This window comes from Lotus japonicus, chromosome 2 (assembly GCF_012489685.1).
Source record: "Lotus japonicus ecotype B-129 chromosome 2, LjGifu_v1.2".
Taxonomy (NCBI): Eukaryota; Viridiplantae; Streptophyta; class Magnoliopsida; order Fabales; family Fabaceae; genus Lotus; species Lotus japonicus.
In genome coordinates this window covers 74,102,244-74,117,994 of record NC_080042.1, presented here as the reverse complement: position 1 = coordinate 74,117,994, position 15,751 = coordinate 74,102,244, and the positions used below count along the sequence as shown (strand labels likewise).

Below are 15,751 nucleotides of genomic sequence, written 5' to 3'. Positions count from 1 at the left end.
CAATAACACAATAATCATAAATTGATCAAAAACACATTCAAACTAATTTAGAAAATATGTATTAATCGAAACACAAACACACATATTCCTAGGTGTCCATAACACAAAACATTCGATGATTTGAAGTTTGAGAGAAACTGAAAATCCTATTCTTGTTTCTTCTCATGAGATGCTTATCTCCAACAAAGTGCTAGTTTCTATCTTTGCATTGTTACCACGAGAAGGGAATATATAAGGACTCCCTGCTCTATAGTAAAGGAACAGCATCTATTCCCCAATGTCATTATGGCCCCTAACAAACTACCATAGAGGTTACTTCAGTATGTCACTGCCCTTTAATTTGTTTTTCTTTTCAACATTTTAACCAAAACTCATTTTCATAGAACATATTTTAATCCCCAAAAAAAAGTCCTCTTAGAACATAGTTATACCACGGGGGATATTGTGCATATAGAGTTACCCATGAAGTTACTTAATCTCATCTTAGTTGACTAATAGAACTATTTATAGAAAACAAATAAAAAAATTACGAAATTTGTAACCGACTTCCATCTCTTCTATTTTTATGTCTCTCGTATACAACCAAACAAAATTATACACATATAGCATTCCTCTTCCAACACTAATTTGTCTCCATTTTTATAAATGCACTAATAGAGTGTTTCCTATAAAGAAACAAAGATGCCCCACGGTGTGCTAGAACTAAGAACTTAACAAATTAAGATCAATAATGAAGTTCAAATGAAAGTAACCACAAAACTTACAGGAATCCTGACAACACAAGCAGGACTCTGATTATATTTGTTTTTGCAACAATGCATAACACATATTTATATTAGGAGCAGAAGACAAACTGCTTTTACATACCCACCATCTCTGAAGAGGTTAGAATCACAATGTTACAGGGCATGATTAAATGATGTGAGCAAGAATATTTGTATGCAGATAAGATAAAAACTATGGTTATACTTTAGAACAATCAGGACATGAAAAGTAACCTTTCGCTTGACATTTCACACATGCTATCTGCTTCACCGTTGATTCGCGATTACCAATTGTTTCATACAAATCATCCACTAGGTTAATACCAAATAATCCTCCTTCTTTGACGAACCCGGTTCCTTTGCATCTAGAGCAAGCCAATCTTCTGATGTTGCCACATCGCTTGCACATCCCTAATGAACTGCAAGTAAAGGGTAACATTATATATGTCAAAAAAAGATGGAGGCAGAAAACAATTTAAAAAACCAATGTCTCACTACAGAGTTTGTTTGAAATATAATTCTCATCATAATACTTTAAAAGAATCTAATGCATTATCTTTATCACAATAACAACCATTTTGTGGCCACTGTTAAGAGTCTAGTCACTGGAGTTTACTTCAACATGAGTGGACTATATTTCAAGTCTGCTAAGGTTCAAATTCAATGCCATGAAAAAGAATAAAATAGTGAAGCAATCTACTAAGAATGCTAAAGTGAGGGCAGCAAACGACTCGAACAAAATAAGAAGCAGTCTACCACATATATTCTTTCCAACATGCTTGACATATTTGCTGCATCAGATTCCTACCATTATCCGGACTGATAGCATCATGCCCCACGTGAATTTTCATATGATCTAATAATACCAACTGAAAAAGTTAGGACTTGATGGAAACTGAGACTCCAAGATGCTAAAGTGGCTCTATTACTTGCCAGGAAAAAAAGAAATAGAAGTGCATGCAAAGAAATAGTCGAATAACAACATCTTGATGATGAGATGAAACCTTGTATAGAAAATATACTGAACTCCATGAACACCAAGAGTTGCTCTACTTTGTCAACTGTTAGCTCGGATGGTACTGGGTTTTCATTTCTTATGCAGTCAGGAGTGGGGCGAGGGTTTACCTCTCTAGTTGAATAGAATAACTCTGGTCCTTCCTCGACTTACTTAAAAGAAACATGGACAATCCTCCTAGGTCCTAACCATATAGATTATAGAGTACCTGAACTAGTCAACTGAGATTGTACTGAACATACTTTTTCAGTATTGTGGCAAAATTTCGGAGTATAAATGTACTGCTCTCTTACCTTGTTAGGCTATTCATATTACAATTTTCTAGCATATGAAACAAAACAATGGAATTCAAAATTTCTCTTCATAAAATTACAGGATCAATCTAGGGACAGAGGTTTAACATTGTTTGAGGGGTAATGTGTTTTGTATCGTGCCTGTTCAGTGTTTTTCAATATTTAAGAAGAATTTGTGATTTTTCCTTTCAGATTTTGATTGTTTAAAATACAATGTTAAACATTTCATATACATTCATTCACTCAACAACTTAAGCATTTGGGATAAATCATTCATGATATGGTATCAGTCTATCAGAACCTCAATTATCTATTACCAAGAGGTGCAAATTTCAATCTTTACCGCCCCTATTCTTCTACGCAAAATAACTACAAAAAATTGATGGTTCTGACATTAGAATCCCACATGCTCTTTTTTATTCTATTTTTTAGATAAAGAGGTATAGTCCCCAACATGAAGAACTTTGAATTAAAAAGAACTTGTTTCATCCATTTAGCTAATACACCTGTGGCCTCAAAGATTGATTTTAAAAGTGGAAAGATAGAGCATATCTCTTACAATCACATATTACTTGAAAATCCAGTGCTTGATTAAGTTAATTTGGTAATTGACAAGTCTCAGTCACATTCTTCCCCTTTAAGGGCAGGCTCTAATATGTTGAACAAACCTTTGGAAATGGGATAGTAAGTATATAATTAGATTTTAATGTGAACCCATGGTTTTCTTTCTGCTTTGATTATATGAAAAATGTCAAGCTACTCCTAATCAAACTACTAAGCTCTTAGAGAGCAAGTTTGAGTAAGTCAACATCAAAATGGATAACATCACAGCCAGTGAAATAGCTAGTAAAATGGGAATGAACATTCAAAGAAATTGTTGGGGTAAAAACTACTCTAATGGGGTACTAAAAATGAATTAATGAAACAATGAAACCCTGAAAACAAATAAAAAGAATGAAAGTGATAGAGAACCTGCGCTGGGAAGAAGAGAAGAAAGCATCGATTTTGGGGGCAGCAATGGTGGCAGAAAGGAGCAGAACACCGACTCCCAAACCAGCTATTTCACTGGCTGTGATGTTATCCATTTTCTTCCTTCTGTATACTCCGTACAGTGCCCTGTGTTCGCTTCGTTTCGCTTATTAGGAATGATAACTTATATTTGTTTAAGCTATATAGTTTAGAAAAGACAAATTCATCACATGGCCTATTAGCTCAGCTGGTTAGAGCGTCGTGCTAATAACGCGAAGGTCGCAGGTTCGAGACCTGCATGGGCCAATTTTTTTAAACCATTTTTAACTATTTTCTCGTTACTTTATTTATGGGCTTACTTTAACAAAATGCATTTTCGCTTCTTGTTTGTACAACAATATGGGCCATAAACAAGTAGGCCCAATAAAAGCGGGCTAGTTACCATTTTTTTCTCACTGATAGTTTCCAAAATGATCAATTTTTTAGTCCATGGTTTGATTATAATTGCATAGATCAAAGTCTTTTATACTTTAAGCTCAATCAGATTTAGTCCTTGACATTTACGTCATCCAATCCTATATTTAGTAACAAAATATGCCAACGTGATTAACTTTGATTAAATGAAAGAATAAACTATGTTAGAGGAGCTTTAAATTTTGGTCGGTCAAAAAAGTATAAGCATTATCGAACAAATGCAGGCAAATGTCAAATATAGCCGGCTACATTTAGAAAATAGTCACAAATGCGGCTGAAAAGTATTCTCATTATATACTAACAAGTTATAGCACAGCTGTTAAATAATTAAGTTCCAGTATTTAGTTGAGAGGTTAATAATTAAACAGTGTTTATAGACAAATATTTGTTAGGAGCCTACCCATTTAATGTCATATAAAAGTCTCGAGGGATTAGTTTTATAATTGTTGAAAATGAAATTAAATTCTAAGTATTAATGAGTTGCGTAGTGTATAATATGAATTGATTGCTTTTTTTTACAAGAGGAAAATAGAATTGATTGCTTTTAACTGCATGTTACTCCTTTCAAAAAAAAACTGCATGTTATTTTTTGGTAAATGATTCTAATTTCTATTATGCCCATTCACATTTGTTAATTAAGTGAAAATATACAAAACAAAGAAATTTATTTATTTTATTAGAACTCTTTATAAATATAGTATTTTAGCTTCTTTTTATAATTAGACTATTCAGCAGAAAAAAATTATGATATTTTAAAATTATTACACAAATATCAAGAGAGTATAATAATAAGAATTATCATTATAATTATAATTATTTTAAACTATAACATAGAAAATAAAATAAAAAGTATATGAAAATCCAAATGTTAATGAGTCAAAAAGTAGTATTAGAGTGAAATATATAGTATCGTACTAGCTATCATCTCCTTTTCTTATCTAAGGTGATTTTGTCAATAATCAACTTAATAAATAAGTATGAAAAGTTGACTACTCATGAGTTGTGGAAAATAACTTTGCCATTTCTTCTAGATTAATTATGAGTTGTAAATTCAGCATACGGCAACTAATCTGCTGAATAAACAGGGAATCGTCTCATTCGGGGGAAGCCAGCACCTACCAAACTTGGTATAATTAATCAAAAAAATTCTCTAGGTCTTTCTAATCTTTAAGTTAATTTCTGAATGGAGAAAGATATACGCTATTCCTTTAAAAAATGGACATTAACGTCAATCCATGACTTTTTCCCAATTCATATTTTAAATGCATATTTTACTTGTAAGGTTTCATTAAAATAACTTACATATTTTTTATTTAAATTTTTGTATTTGATTTATATTTAAAAAAGCAGGTTATGATATAGTTGCTCTAATATATATTTACAAAGCTAGCATCACAAAACTAATTATCTATTAGCACAAATCAGTTTTATACCGTCATTCAATCAGACTAAGTCACATATGATGAACGATATCATTTGTTTTTTATTTTAATTAAAATAAAGTATATTTTGTAAATAGTATTACTACTGATGTTTGTTTGCCAAATCTTGTAATAAGGCATTTGATCTTCATTAATACAATTCCTCCTTTTGAAAAAAGACATAATCTTAAAATAAGACAGGGTCATAAAAAATTATTATAGGTTGATATTTACCACATAAGAGAGACAGGGACATAATGAATATGCACTGACAGTGTAAAATTGTTTTACACAGTCATCCAATCAAAGCATGCCACATAAGAGAGATAATTACATTTGACTTTAATTTTAATTAAAAGAATAAGATATTTTCTGATTTGGCGGAATTCAATTGGATGTCTGTGTAAAACTATTTTACACTGTCAGTGCATATCCATTAAACTCATGTTTTTATGTAAATTATTTCCAGTTTTTAATTATTCAAAATTTAAATATTGTAACTATATGCAACATTGATTGCTTAATTTTTATTTGGTACATCGAAAAGATAAATTGCACCCACCAGGAATCGATCACTGGACCTCCCCCTACTCAACTCATATGTCCCCCGTCTCTTACCACTTGAGCTATCCTACGGGGACCATTGATTGCTTAATTATAATCAATGAAAGAATTTCCAAACGTCAAAGAAAAAATTAAAAAATTTCCATCTCACCATTAAAATTTGATATGAATAAAAAAAATAGTCCTTGCAATTTCCTATTAATATATAAGTATATTCTATATACTACGAAGCAACTTAATATCCCTATAGTATTGTAACCCCCCGCCCCCCCCCCCCCCCCCAAACAAAAAAAATTAAACAAAAAAAATTCAAAATAAAAAGCAAAATGCATGGACCATATCGACAACATCTCACATATATATTTGGTCAACTATATAAGAAGAGGAGGGCATAACTCTTATTTTTCTTCAGAAGTTGTAGAGGGTAGGCATGGAAAGCTTGGATCAGAGGCTGGTCTCAACTTGGTCTCATGATCATTCCTCGGTGCCCCTATCTTATGTTCAACCCCTGGAAAGCAGGCCTGGCTCTAAGGTCACGAACCATAATTCATGTAAAACAATTCCTGTGATTGATCTTGGAGGACACAATGATCGTGCTCATACCACAAAACAGATTCTGAAAGCCTCCGAGGACTATGGTTTTTTCCAGGTTATAACATGTTTTGATCAATTTATTTTTCCTCAATAGTATGAATTATCATACACAGACTACTTAAAAAAGTTTTTCATCATAATCCACATAATTAACTATATGGTACACAGGTGATCAACCATAGAGTTTCCAAGGATTTAATGGATGAAGCGTTGAACATTTTTAAAGAATTCCACGCCATGCCTCCCAAGGAGAAGGTAAATGAATGTTCTAAGGACCCAAATGGAAGGTGCAAGCTCTATACAAGTAGTGAGAATTACAAGATAGATGCGGTTCAATATTGGAAGGACACATTATCACACCCTTGTCCTTCATCGGGGGATCACATGAAGTATTGGCCTGAGAAACCAACCAAATACCGGTTAGTTTCTGGTTGTTTTAGCCTTGTTAAGACTTAATTAAGGTTATTATCCTTCACGCGGTATTCTTAATTTTTCTGAGCAAAAAAGACATGGCTTTAGGTCAAATAAATTTAATATAATAAACTTTAATTTAGATGATTTATTCATTGTTTTTTTTATTATTTAATCAAAATTTAAAGTTTTCAAAACATATCAAATAATATGAGTTCTTTATAAATCATTAATCAAAAATATTTTCTTTGCAATATTTTGAAAAAATCGAATGAATATTCTAAATTTTATTTATAAAAAACTTTTTCAATTATTTTTCTGAATATTCTCAATTTTCTTTTGCACTTTATCAATATTAAAAATACTTAATTACAAATTTGAGTAGTACTTATTAATTTGTAATATACAATCTTGGATGTCTATTTCAATACTTGATATACGCTATTATATTTGATGCATTTGGGGTTATTATCATGTGAACGTTTGTCATGTGAAAGCGAATAAACGTTCTCTAGTGAAATGTTTTCTGTAATTAGACAAAAAAAATTGACATCATAGTCGACCAAATAAAACTAAAAAATTAATTTATTGTTCAACATTGCATTACGGTAACAACTTTCGCTTGACAGAGTCAATTGAGAGGATATCATAATCCTGTATTTCAATTGACTTTCAAGAATGCATATTGAGTTTTGGAAAATGATGTGGCTTATATACTAATTGATGATGCTTTCTTTTGGAATTTTTTCAGTGAAGTGGTTGGAAAATATACACAAGAATTGAGGAAGCTTGCACTTGAAATCTTGGAGCTATTTTGTGAAGGGTTAGGGCTTAACCCACGTTATTTCTGTGGTGGGCTTAGTGGGAGTCCACATGTGCTAGTGCATCACTACCCTCCATGCCCTGAGCCAAGCTTAACCTTGGGCTTAGCCAAGCACAGGGACCCTACCGTTATCACCATTCTGCTTCAAGACCAGCTGGTTCAGGGACTTCAAGTCCTCAAGGATGGGGAATGGCTTGGAGTTGAGCCTCTTCCCAATGCTTTTGTGGTTAACATTGGTCTACTCTTACAGGTAATTAAATTAGGAAAATGCTAGCAACAATACTATAACACTCTATTTATAACACTTTCTTATTTGTTGGTTAAAATTTATGTGTGATCTGATAAAATTAAGGATTTTACTGGGTGACAAATCCATCCAAAACTTAAAGTTGTAGGAAAAATATACATACACACACATACATATACACAATCATAGTATAAAAGTATACAATTTTTATGGAGGCAATCAATACACATGATATATTTGTAATGCAAGAGAAAATGTTTTTTTTTTGGCAACTTCCACAACTTCCCACGAAGCATTGCGAATAGATCCATTTCTGGTCTCACTCACAATTTAGTGAGATTCATATAAAATTTAATTAATAAAAGAAAATTATTTAAAATTCAGTTAAAATAAGTGTTGATTGTCTTCCTCTTAGCTTATATATATATACATAGTATATATTTATAATTTTTTTAAGAAAATCTTATTGTGATCGTAATTTTCAACAAGTATCCCTAGACCTCCCCCTACCCAACTCATATGTCTCCAACTCCTACCACTTGAGCTATCATACAGGGACGTTACTTCACGTTTAAGCTAAAGAATTAAAGACATTTTCTCAATTCATATTTTAATATCAAGTCATGGCTATTACTTTTTATAAAAAAGTCAAGGGTATTGCTTAATCTTTGAGTAACTTTGACTATTAACCTTCTTCATTGTAAGCATTGATCAATTAATTTCAAGGATTATATTTTTTTAATGATTCACTTAAATTTAGCTATAATTAATTAATTCAGATAATCAGTAATGGAAGGCTGGTTGGTGCGGAACACCGGGTTGTGACGAATTTGACAACAGCGCGCACAAGTGTTGCCTATTTCATCTATCCATCAATGGAAAGCATCATAGAACCTGCACAATGTTTGATGAATGAAACTACTCTGCCAGTGTACAAATCCATGACATTTGGAGAGTTTCGTAGACAATTCTTTGAGAAGGGCCCCAAGATTGAAGAAGAATTGCAGTAAGTTTAAAGGAGTGATACATATATGATATAAGTTGAGCATAGTTAACAAGCTTGTTATTTTGTTGGTTTGTTTGTTTTTTTTTTACGATGGCAGAGCTAGGCCTCAGAAAAGGGCGAAAAAACATACTACAGTACACCAGACTCAAGACCAAGAGGATAAATCCAGCTTTTAAAATAAAAAGTGAGCATAGTTGTCAATTATGAACTAGAAAAGTCCAAACCAAGATAAACTATTGTTAAGTTTTATTTTTAATAATATTCCCTCTCACGTAGGGCAGAAGTGATTTGTTTACAATATGTACTGTGCTTTCATTGCAAAAATATGAGAAAGTAAGAAATAGCATATATTGAAGGAAAATTCTAAAAATACATATATTACCATGAGGTTGTTCTAATTTAAGTATAAATCTAGAGTTCAAGTATGTAATTGACAAGTAGGTAAAATACATATACTACCCATAAGCTTTTTATAAATTTTTGAACCTTAATTTGAAACTAAAGGACACTTGTTTGGAATACCATTAAGATTTATAAAAAGCTAATGGTATTACTTATGGACACTTATTTGGAATACCAATATTAGATTTTAAATTTTTAATTGGATTGTGCAATTTTCAGTGATGATTAGCCCAAATTCTTGGGCCAGAACCTTTTTGAAATGATCCCTAACTTGGACATGTGATCCATTGGAAGAGCCATGATCCCTTCAATTTTTTGAGCATATAATTTTCCACCGACACAGATTGAGCAAGTCAGAGTCAAAGGGGCCTTAGGTTTTTTAGTGTAACGAGGGGATCAAGTCAACCTGAGTCTGTGAATTCACGCATTCAAACACAGACCTCCATGAATTCATGATTCTGATTTGCAACAATCATTTATAAGCTCAATAAATCACCTTAATTAAGAGCAGAGAATTTTTGTCACTAATCATGTGAACGTAGGTTAGGAAGCATCTTATGCACGTGCTAACAATCTTAGATGAATTAATAAAACACCATAGATGTACTACTAATCTTACTTTAATGATGTATTATTTGTAGGAAGCAGGATTTGATGAATAACATAATATTCCTTTTTCTCTCAACCCCAACTTCTCCTCTGACCACTGTAACCAAATCACCAACCTCCGGCAAGCTTCCCCTTCTTTAGCCAAGAGCCCAAGATCAAAATCCATCATCAACAGCAAATTGCGCCAAGATCCTGGGAGTTACACCGTACTGGTTCCACCAAACTGCGCCATCATCGTCGGTGGCACAAGAGAAGGTTGCTGTAATGCAGTGTCTCTTTGGGTGGCGACGCACCTCCTCTGTCGCTCCTCTCTTCCACCAAAATTCCAGCACCGGCAACTGGCGCAACCACCTTTATCGAAACCCAGGTCCCAATCAAAACCACATCGCCCAAACCACCATCCAAACCACATCAACCTTCCATGGAGCTTTTTGATTTCCAATTTTTGAAATCTCAACGTTTCCTATTAATCAAGAGAAGCCCCAATATGATAAAGTGATTGAAGCTCCTGAAGATCTGTAATCATCGAGATGAACAGCGGCGAGCTTGCAGGCAATCAAGTGCAGGGGCTTTTAAGTCATTTATTTATTAAATTTTAAATATATTAAAAATCTGAATTATTTCTCATTCCCTCAGTGACACGTGTTATGTTAAAAAAAAAGAAGCTTGCTGGACCTTGTCTTGCGTATTGATTGCTGGCTGATTAAGTTTTCTTGACTTCAATTTTTCCTATTAACTTGGTTGGCATATTCTTGTTACTTTGTTTATTCTGTTCCTATCTTTTCCTTTTCTCCTTTCTGTAACTTATCTACTTTTCTCTTTTCTTTTCTATCTTCTCCTTGTACTTGCTTGTGCCTTTTAATGATGTTATGGCTTTAAAAAAAAACTCTACCACTGAATTGATTGATTCGGGCATTAAAGGACAAGAATACATTCTCATTATTCAAGCAGGGTTGGGCATTTCCTCACAAAGTGTACTTTAATGGTGATGAATGCATAATGCGCCCACCTGACACCTACCCATTTCTACCAAATTCTGCTCCTACAAGCCTAGTTTCCTTCCAGCCACCAAATTCTGCTCCTACAAGCCTAGTACCCATAATGCTAGCAGTTTGGGGAATTGGTGCATAGAGTGTCAGAACTGTTCTCTGAAAATTTTGAAACCATGTAACTTACAATAGGTGTCATTCTATGAAAACAGCGAGTGAAACTCAAGGCAGCAATTTTTGCACTAAACATGTGATAAATGTATATTTGTCTGAATCATGAATTCTTGGTGCTGTTATTGCAGTGCCATACTGAATAATTCATGTCTCACGTACATATACGATCAATGAAGTCTATCATTCATTTCACTACATTACCATGAACTAAAAACATAACAATTAAGGGCCTAAAAATAAAAGATCTAGTTTATCAGTCAACATGACTGTTATTCTCCAAAGTCATTCAATCCACAGGATTACCCAAAATGTTAACATCAAAGCAAGTAAGGGGAAGCCTTTTGCTGCGAACCGGCATTCGGTAACCTTGGATAAACATCAGGTGGTGGCATCACACAATTGTCACCATTGAAATAGATCCTCCGAGGAAAAGCCCAGCCTTCATGAAAAGTAAAAGTTGACTTATCCTTTCCAAAAAGCAGGTCTGACTGTACATAACCAAGAGGGCCAGCTTGCATGAGCAAATCATTGAAGAACTTAATTCCCCAAAGCATTGCTGTATCATCTGTTGAAATCAACTTGGATCATTAGTTTCTGAGGAGTTAAAAATTTTGGCGTTCTATTGTGAAAACTAAGAATATATGCTAATTAGGAAAAATAACACTTACTCATTGACCCCCCATAGGGAATTAATGACCCGTAGTTGAAACTATAAAGCTGGGTCAGATTGTCGAAGTTTGGGTGTTCGATTACTAAGTTCCAATCAGAATAATTCATCCTGTAATTAAAATTAGTAATCGTCACCTTCACTCGCCAGTACTGCTTGTAGTTTTGCTTCACATGCCAGTGAACTCGGATTGGGCATGAATGGCTAGTGCATGTAATGCCGTTATTTCCAGGGTTGGAAATAACTGATGTTAGATTTGGCGAATTTGGACTGCAAACACACACAAAATGAACAGATGTGAGTGTATGATATTCATTTCATTCAGTTTAGTAGAATATCATAAGCGGTAATAAAAACCTACTCTACACAGTTCCCTGATTGGCAGCCACATGCACATGTTGGGCAAGATACAATAGTATCATTATAGAAAGTTGAGAGGGACACACAACACGTAGGAGCTTTCGCAGCTAGAAATTGTGAATATGTGCATGTCACATTCCAACTCACTGCAAAAAATCAGATCAATGTCAAGGTTGAAGTAGGAAATGGATAACTTAAGACACAAGTAATGGAACATAGGAGTCCAATAACTTACTCATTGCTTGGGTTACTCTCCTTTTATCATATCTTAAAAACCGGGTGGGTTTCACAATTCTTGCTGGTCCACATGTATATCCTGGTCCAGGTGATTTGAAGGTGAAGTTTTTCGGCAACCTCACACTTTTGGTTGTGGTACCAGCTCTACCCACAACGACCCGGAATGAGGCAACAGCATTGGCCGGATCTTGTTTCAATGAGGTGAGCACCCCACCTTTGCAGCAGTTTGCAACCTGCTCACTGTAAGGTGCTCCAGGAATCAGATCAACCGCAACGGGATCCTTTTTGCAGCAATGTGGGGACACTTGTCCCTTAAATTTTGAGCAGTCTCCTTGCTCGGTGGTTTGCCCTCCTATCATTTGCCAGATTATCTCATTCTTTGCCCACGTCCATCCTAGTGACCACCCAGGTTCTTGGATATGTCTATATTGCTGGAAGTTGTTTAATGTTACCGCAGCAACATAACCATCCCCTGTCCAGCTTAGTATATCCCATCTTATTGTGATGTTTCCGTTTGGGTCAAGAGGATCATAAGCTTCTGATGATGAAGGCAGAAGCAAGAGGAGAGTGCATGGGAGGACAAACCGAAACAAGAGCAGAGAGTCCATACCAAAAGTTGTGGGTGCTAGTTCAGTTGTGATTTGGGAATGGAAGAATCCTAATTTGGTGGCTGATTTCTTGTTCGTGGGTTTGCAGTTGCACTCTTGCACAGAGGGGGTGGGAAGGCTCTGTTTTCACTTAGCACCGTGCTCTTATTTATAGTATATTGGAGAAAGACTTCTCACGCATTGCTCTCCCCTGTTCGCAGACCTCCTCTGTTTTTGGGACTGGAATTAGTTAGATAAACTAGAGTTGGGCTTTTTGCTCTCCTTTTTCTTGTCTTTTTTTCCCTCCCTTGTACATGGGTTTTAGCAGCCCTATCTGCTATCATTATTTATTCTTTAACCTCGGCTTTTCAAAAATAAAATTGGCCTATAAAAAAAATGTAAAAATTAAGACAAAAAACAAGTAAAAAAGGTGTTCACGTTCTATCATTTCCCAACTTTGTTTACCTTCTTTAAATACTTCATGATATTAAATTAATAATTTTATTAATGAAAAAAATAAGGAAATTAAATGCTATATATATTCATTATTTTTTCATAAACAAATTTATTAATGGTACTCCATTATGAAAACAAAACACCAAGCAAATCAGAAATCAACTATAGTAGCCTTGAGACTAATTTAAAAATGGAAAAAAAGGTAGAACCTTTAGACTTGAGCTTGTTTGGTTGAAAAATATTTTATGTTTTTATTTTTCTAATTTTATGTTCAAATTTAGAAAATATTTTTGTTTAAAAGTATTCATTTTTACCATCATCATCACTGACACCATCATTGCCACCACCTCCATAGCCGCCATCAGCACCATTGTCACCACCACCAACCTCCACCATCACCGGTGGCGGAGCAGCAAACACGACTGCGGTGATGATAGAGGCGATGATGATAATAGTAGTAACAGTGGTGGTGGTGGTGACAATGATATTGATGGTAATGATGGTTATGGTAGCTCATTTTCATACAAATTTTTTAAATTTTTATTTTGATTATATCTTAAGAAATATTTTCTAAAAAACGTTTTTTAAATATCAACCAAATATATTTCAGTCTTATGCTTTATTTTCTTTGAAAATAAAAATATAAAATGACAAAACCAACAAGCTAGCTGAAACCTAAACCCATAATATTATCATGGTCTCAATTCAATTACGTCATAGACTATCACAATTCACAAATACAATCCAATAGTGGGTTGCATCTGGGTACTGATAGGAGTAGTGGTGGAGCTTTATGGGAATCACATGTCTCAATTGTATGGCCTTTCTATCGGAATCTGGTTGCTTTGGAAGCTAATGCCTACTAGTTTGTCCTTAGATTCTGTTTTCCTCTGTTGCTTTTACCAAGCACTTCCCATTTATTTGTTTGTTGCCTTTACTTTAACTTAGCTTTAGAGGCACGTTTTCTCTTGTGCTAATCTGCAGTGTATTTGTCCCTTTTTCTGGTTGGTGCTCTCACTTTGTGGGCTGATGTATCTTGGCTTTATGCCTTCCTTTTCTCATCTGTATCTGGGGTACTTCTAGTACCCTTTACTATATATAATACAATTTTGCATTCTAAAAAAAAGAAAGAAAAAAATGAGAAAATGTGTAGGTTTTTTATATGATAGAAATAAATGTAAAAAAATAAATTAAAATGAGCATAGTGATGAGCTGTGATCATGTGTTGTGGCCAAAATTTCACCAAATTAAATGAGCATAAGTATATATTTCCAGAATCCAGGCAGGAATATTTCAAGTTCACCCACGAGATCTGAGGGTTGAGGACTTGAGGTTATATGGCTCCAATGACAGGGCATGAAAATGATGGGCTGATTAGGATAGCATAATATTTGGTGCGCCTTTGCAGAGCCTCTACCCAACCCACCCTGTTTCTTCATTCATTCTACATAATTATTTACATTATCATCTTTATATATTCTACTCTGTTTTTTTTTTTACAGACAGTGACATTCATTTGAACCCCACATGCTTTTAGATCTTGACCCTTGTTTGAACATCATGGACCAGTAAAAAAAAAAGCATGCATGCCTATGAGAAAACAATGATCTTTTCCTTCTATTCATTCCACAAAAAAAACTAATATTACATGATACTTCATAGTTCATAGATTAGAGATTTCTGAAAGCGCCTCATTTCCATTTCTTCTTCTTTTCTCTCTCACTCTTCACTCTTCTTCCTTTCTTCGAATCTTCCTGAACCACTCACACATTGCAAATTCCTCTATCAATTGTGGTCATTGATGGAAAAGAAGGGCCGCAGTCGACCCATGCGGCGCAAATTTCCAACCCGTCGTGATTTACCAAAAGGATGTGGAGTATTTGCTTCAAGGTTCAAGCTGGATAAGGATGCTGAACATTTAGAGGGTGGCACGAAGACTCTTGATCAAGCAATTGGCTGTGGTTTGAAGAAGGAAAATCCTGTGGTCTCATCTCTTCAGCTGGATGAGCCTACTTTATCAAATGATGATCTGGCAAACACGCCAATATTGGACCGCACTTTCCTTGGTCGACCCATGCGACGTAGATTTCCAACCCGTCGTGATTTACCAAAAGGATGTGGAAGGTACAAGCTGGATATTACTGATCCTGATTGTGCTAATAAAAGCGCTGAAGGTAATTTACCAAACGGACGTGGTCAACAGGCTTTGCCTGTAGATGACAGAAAGAGAAAGCTTGCGGACATTGTTCAAGCGGATTCTGAAGGCAATGCTAAATTTCCACCAGAAAACAAAAGAGGAATGTACATCGCACTTCCTGAGAAAAGTAATCATCATCAGGTTTCAACAAAGACCAAGGCAACAGTTGTTAAGGAGGAAAGTAGGGATGCTGTCAAGGTTGAGAGAACATCAGGGTTAGTTCACCCAGAAGTCCAAAGTCTTGGGACAAAGCCTTTGGATATGTCTACTGTGCAGGATGCGTTGCAAGGAGATTATAATAGATTGACAATCTCATCCGACTGGAAAGAAGTGCCAGAATGTCCATGGAGGTCTGATGAATAGAAGTCCAAAGTCTTGGGACAAAGCCTTTAATTTGGATATGTCTACTGCGCAGGATTAGATGCTTGCTGCCACTGGTCCCATCTTTTTGGCTGTCCTGATGCTGTTCAATCTCGTTAGCCTCTTTTTGCT

At 34.8% G+C, this 15,751-nt stretch overlaps 3 protein-coding genes and 1 non-coding gene across 6 annotated transcripts; 2 read left to right on the top strand and 2 right to left on the bottom strand.

The window, feature by feature from the left end:
* Nucleotides 1-694: 694 nt before the first annotated feature.
* On the bottom strand, nt 695-3,204 carry LOC130739481 (uncharacterized). Its single transcript, XM_057591773.1, has 2 exons — nt 3,045-3,204; nt 695-1,183 (listed from the first exon to the last, which is right to left on the bottom strand). The coding sequence occupies exons 1-2, from the start codon at nt 3,155-3,157 to the stop codon at nt 964-966; spliced, it is 333 nt and encodes a 110-aa protein (XP_057447756.1). The 5' UTR covers nt 3,158-3,204; the 3' UTR covers nt 695-963.
* A 69-nt stretch (nt 3,205-3,273) lies between these two features.
* On the top strand, nt 3,274-3,347 carry TRNAI-AAU (transfer RNA isoleucine (anticodon AAU)). Its single transcript has one exon. It is a non-coding gene; the product is annotated as a tRNA-Ile (tRNA).
* Nucleotides 3,348-5,875: 2,528 nt separating this feature from the next.
* Nucleotides 5,876-10,328, top strand: LOC130739480 (hyoscyamine 6-dioxygenase-like). Of its 3 annotated transcripts, XM_057591772.1 has the most exons (6): nt 5,876-6,149; nt 6,263-6,513; nt 7,257-7,578; nt 8,355-8,581; nt 8,679-8,765; nt 9,625-9,751. In XM_057591772.1, the coding sequence occupies exons 1-5, from the start codon at nt 5,931-5,933 to the stop codon at nt 8,755-8,757; spliced, it is 1,098 nt and encodes a 365-aa protein (XP_057447755.1). In that variant the 5' UTR covers nt 5,876-5,930; the 3' UTR covers nt 8,758-8,765; nt 9,625-9,751. The 3 variants fall into 3 exon arrangements, with proteins under 3 accessions (XP_057447755.1, XP_057447753.1, XP_057447754.1); XM_057591770.1 differs by lacking the exon at nt 8,679-8,765 and having other exon boundaries at nt 9,625-10,328; XM_057591771.1 differs by lacking the exon at nt 9,625-9,751 and having other exon boundaries at nt 8,679-8,953.
* A 563-nt stretch (nt 10,329-10,891) lies between these two features.
* LOC130739479 (COBRA-like protein 1) lies at nt 10,892-12,942 on the bottom strand. Its single transcript, XM_057591769.1, has 4 exons — nt 12,018-12,942; nt 11,784-11,928; nt 11,424-11,692; nt 10,892-11,320 (listed from the first exon to the last, which is right to left on the bottom strand). The coding sequence occupies exons 1-4, from the start codon at nt 12,625-12,627 to the stop codon at nt 11,073-11,075; spliced, it is 1,272 nt and encodes a 423-aa protein (XP_057447752.1). The 5' UTR covers nt 12,628-12,942; the 3' UTR covers nt 10,892-11,072.
* Between the last annotated feature and the right edge of the window lie 2,809 nt (nt 12,943-15,751).

Coding starts and splice junctions, on each gene's coding strand:
- LOC130739481 (XM_057591773.1), bottom strand. CDS start 3,157: ATGGATAACATCACAGCCAGTGAAATAGCTGGTTTGGGAGTCGGTGTT. Junction 1,184..3,044: donor TTCTCTTCTTCCCAGCGCAG/GTTCTCTATCAC, acceptor CTTTACTTGCAG/TTCATTAGGGATGTGCAAGC.
- LOC130739480 (XM_057591770.1), top strand. CDS start 5,931: ATGGAAAGCTTGGATCAGAGGCTGGTCTCAACTTGGTCTCATGATCAT. Junction 6,150..6,262: donor AGGACTATGGTTTTTTCCAG/GTTATAACATGT, acceptor TATGGTACACAG/GTGATCAACCATAGAGTTTC. Junction 8,582..9,624: donor AAGATTGAAGAAGAATTGCA/GTAAGTTTAAAG, acceptor TATTATTTGTAG/GAAGCAGGATTTGATGAATA.
- LOC130739479 (XM_057591769.1), bottom strand. CDS start 12,627: ATGGACTCTCTGCTCTTGTTTCGGTTTGTCCTCCCATGCACTCTCCTC. Junction 11,693..11,783: donor CAATCAGGGAACTGTGTAGA/GTAGGTTTTTAT, acceptor GTGTGTTTGCAG/TCCAAATTCGCCAAATCTAA. Junction 11,321..11,423: donor TCCCTATGGGGGGTCAATGA/GTAAGTGTTATT, acceptor TGATTTCAACAG/ATGATACAGCAATGCTTTGG.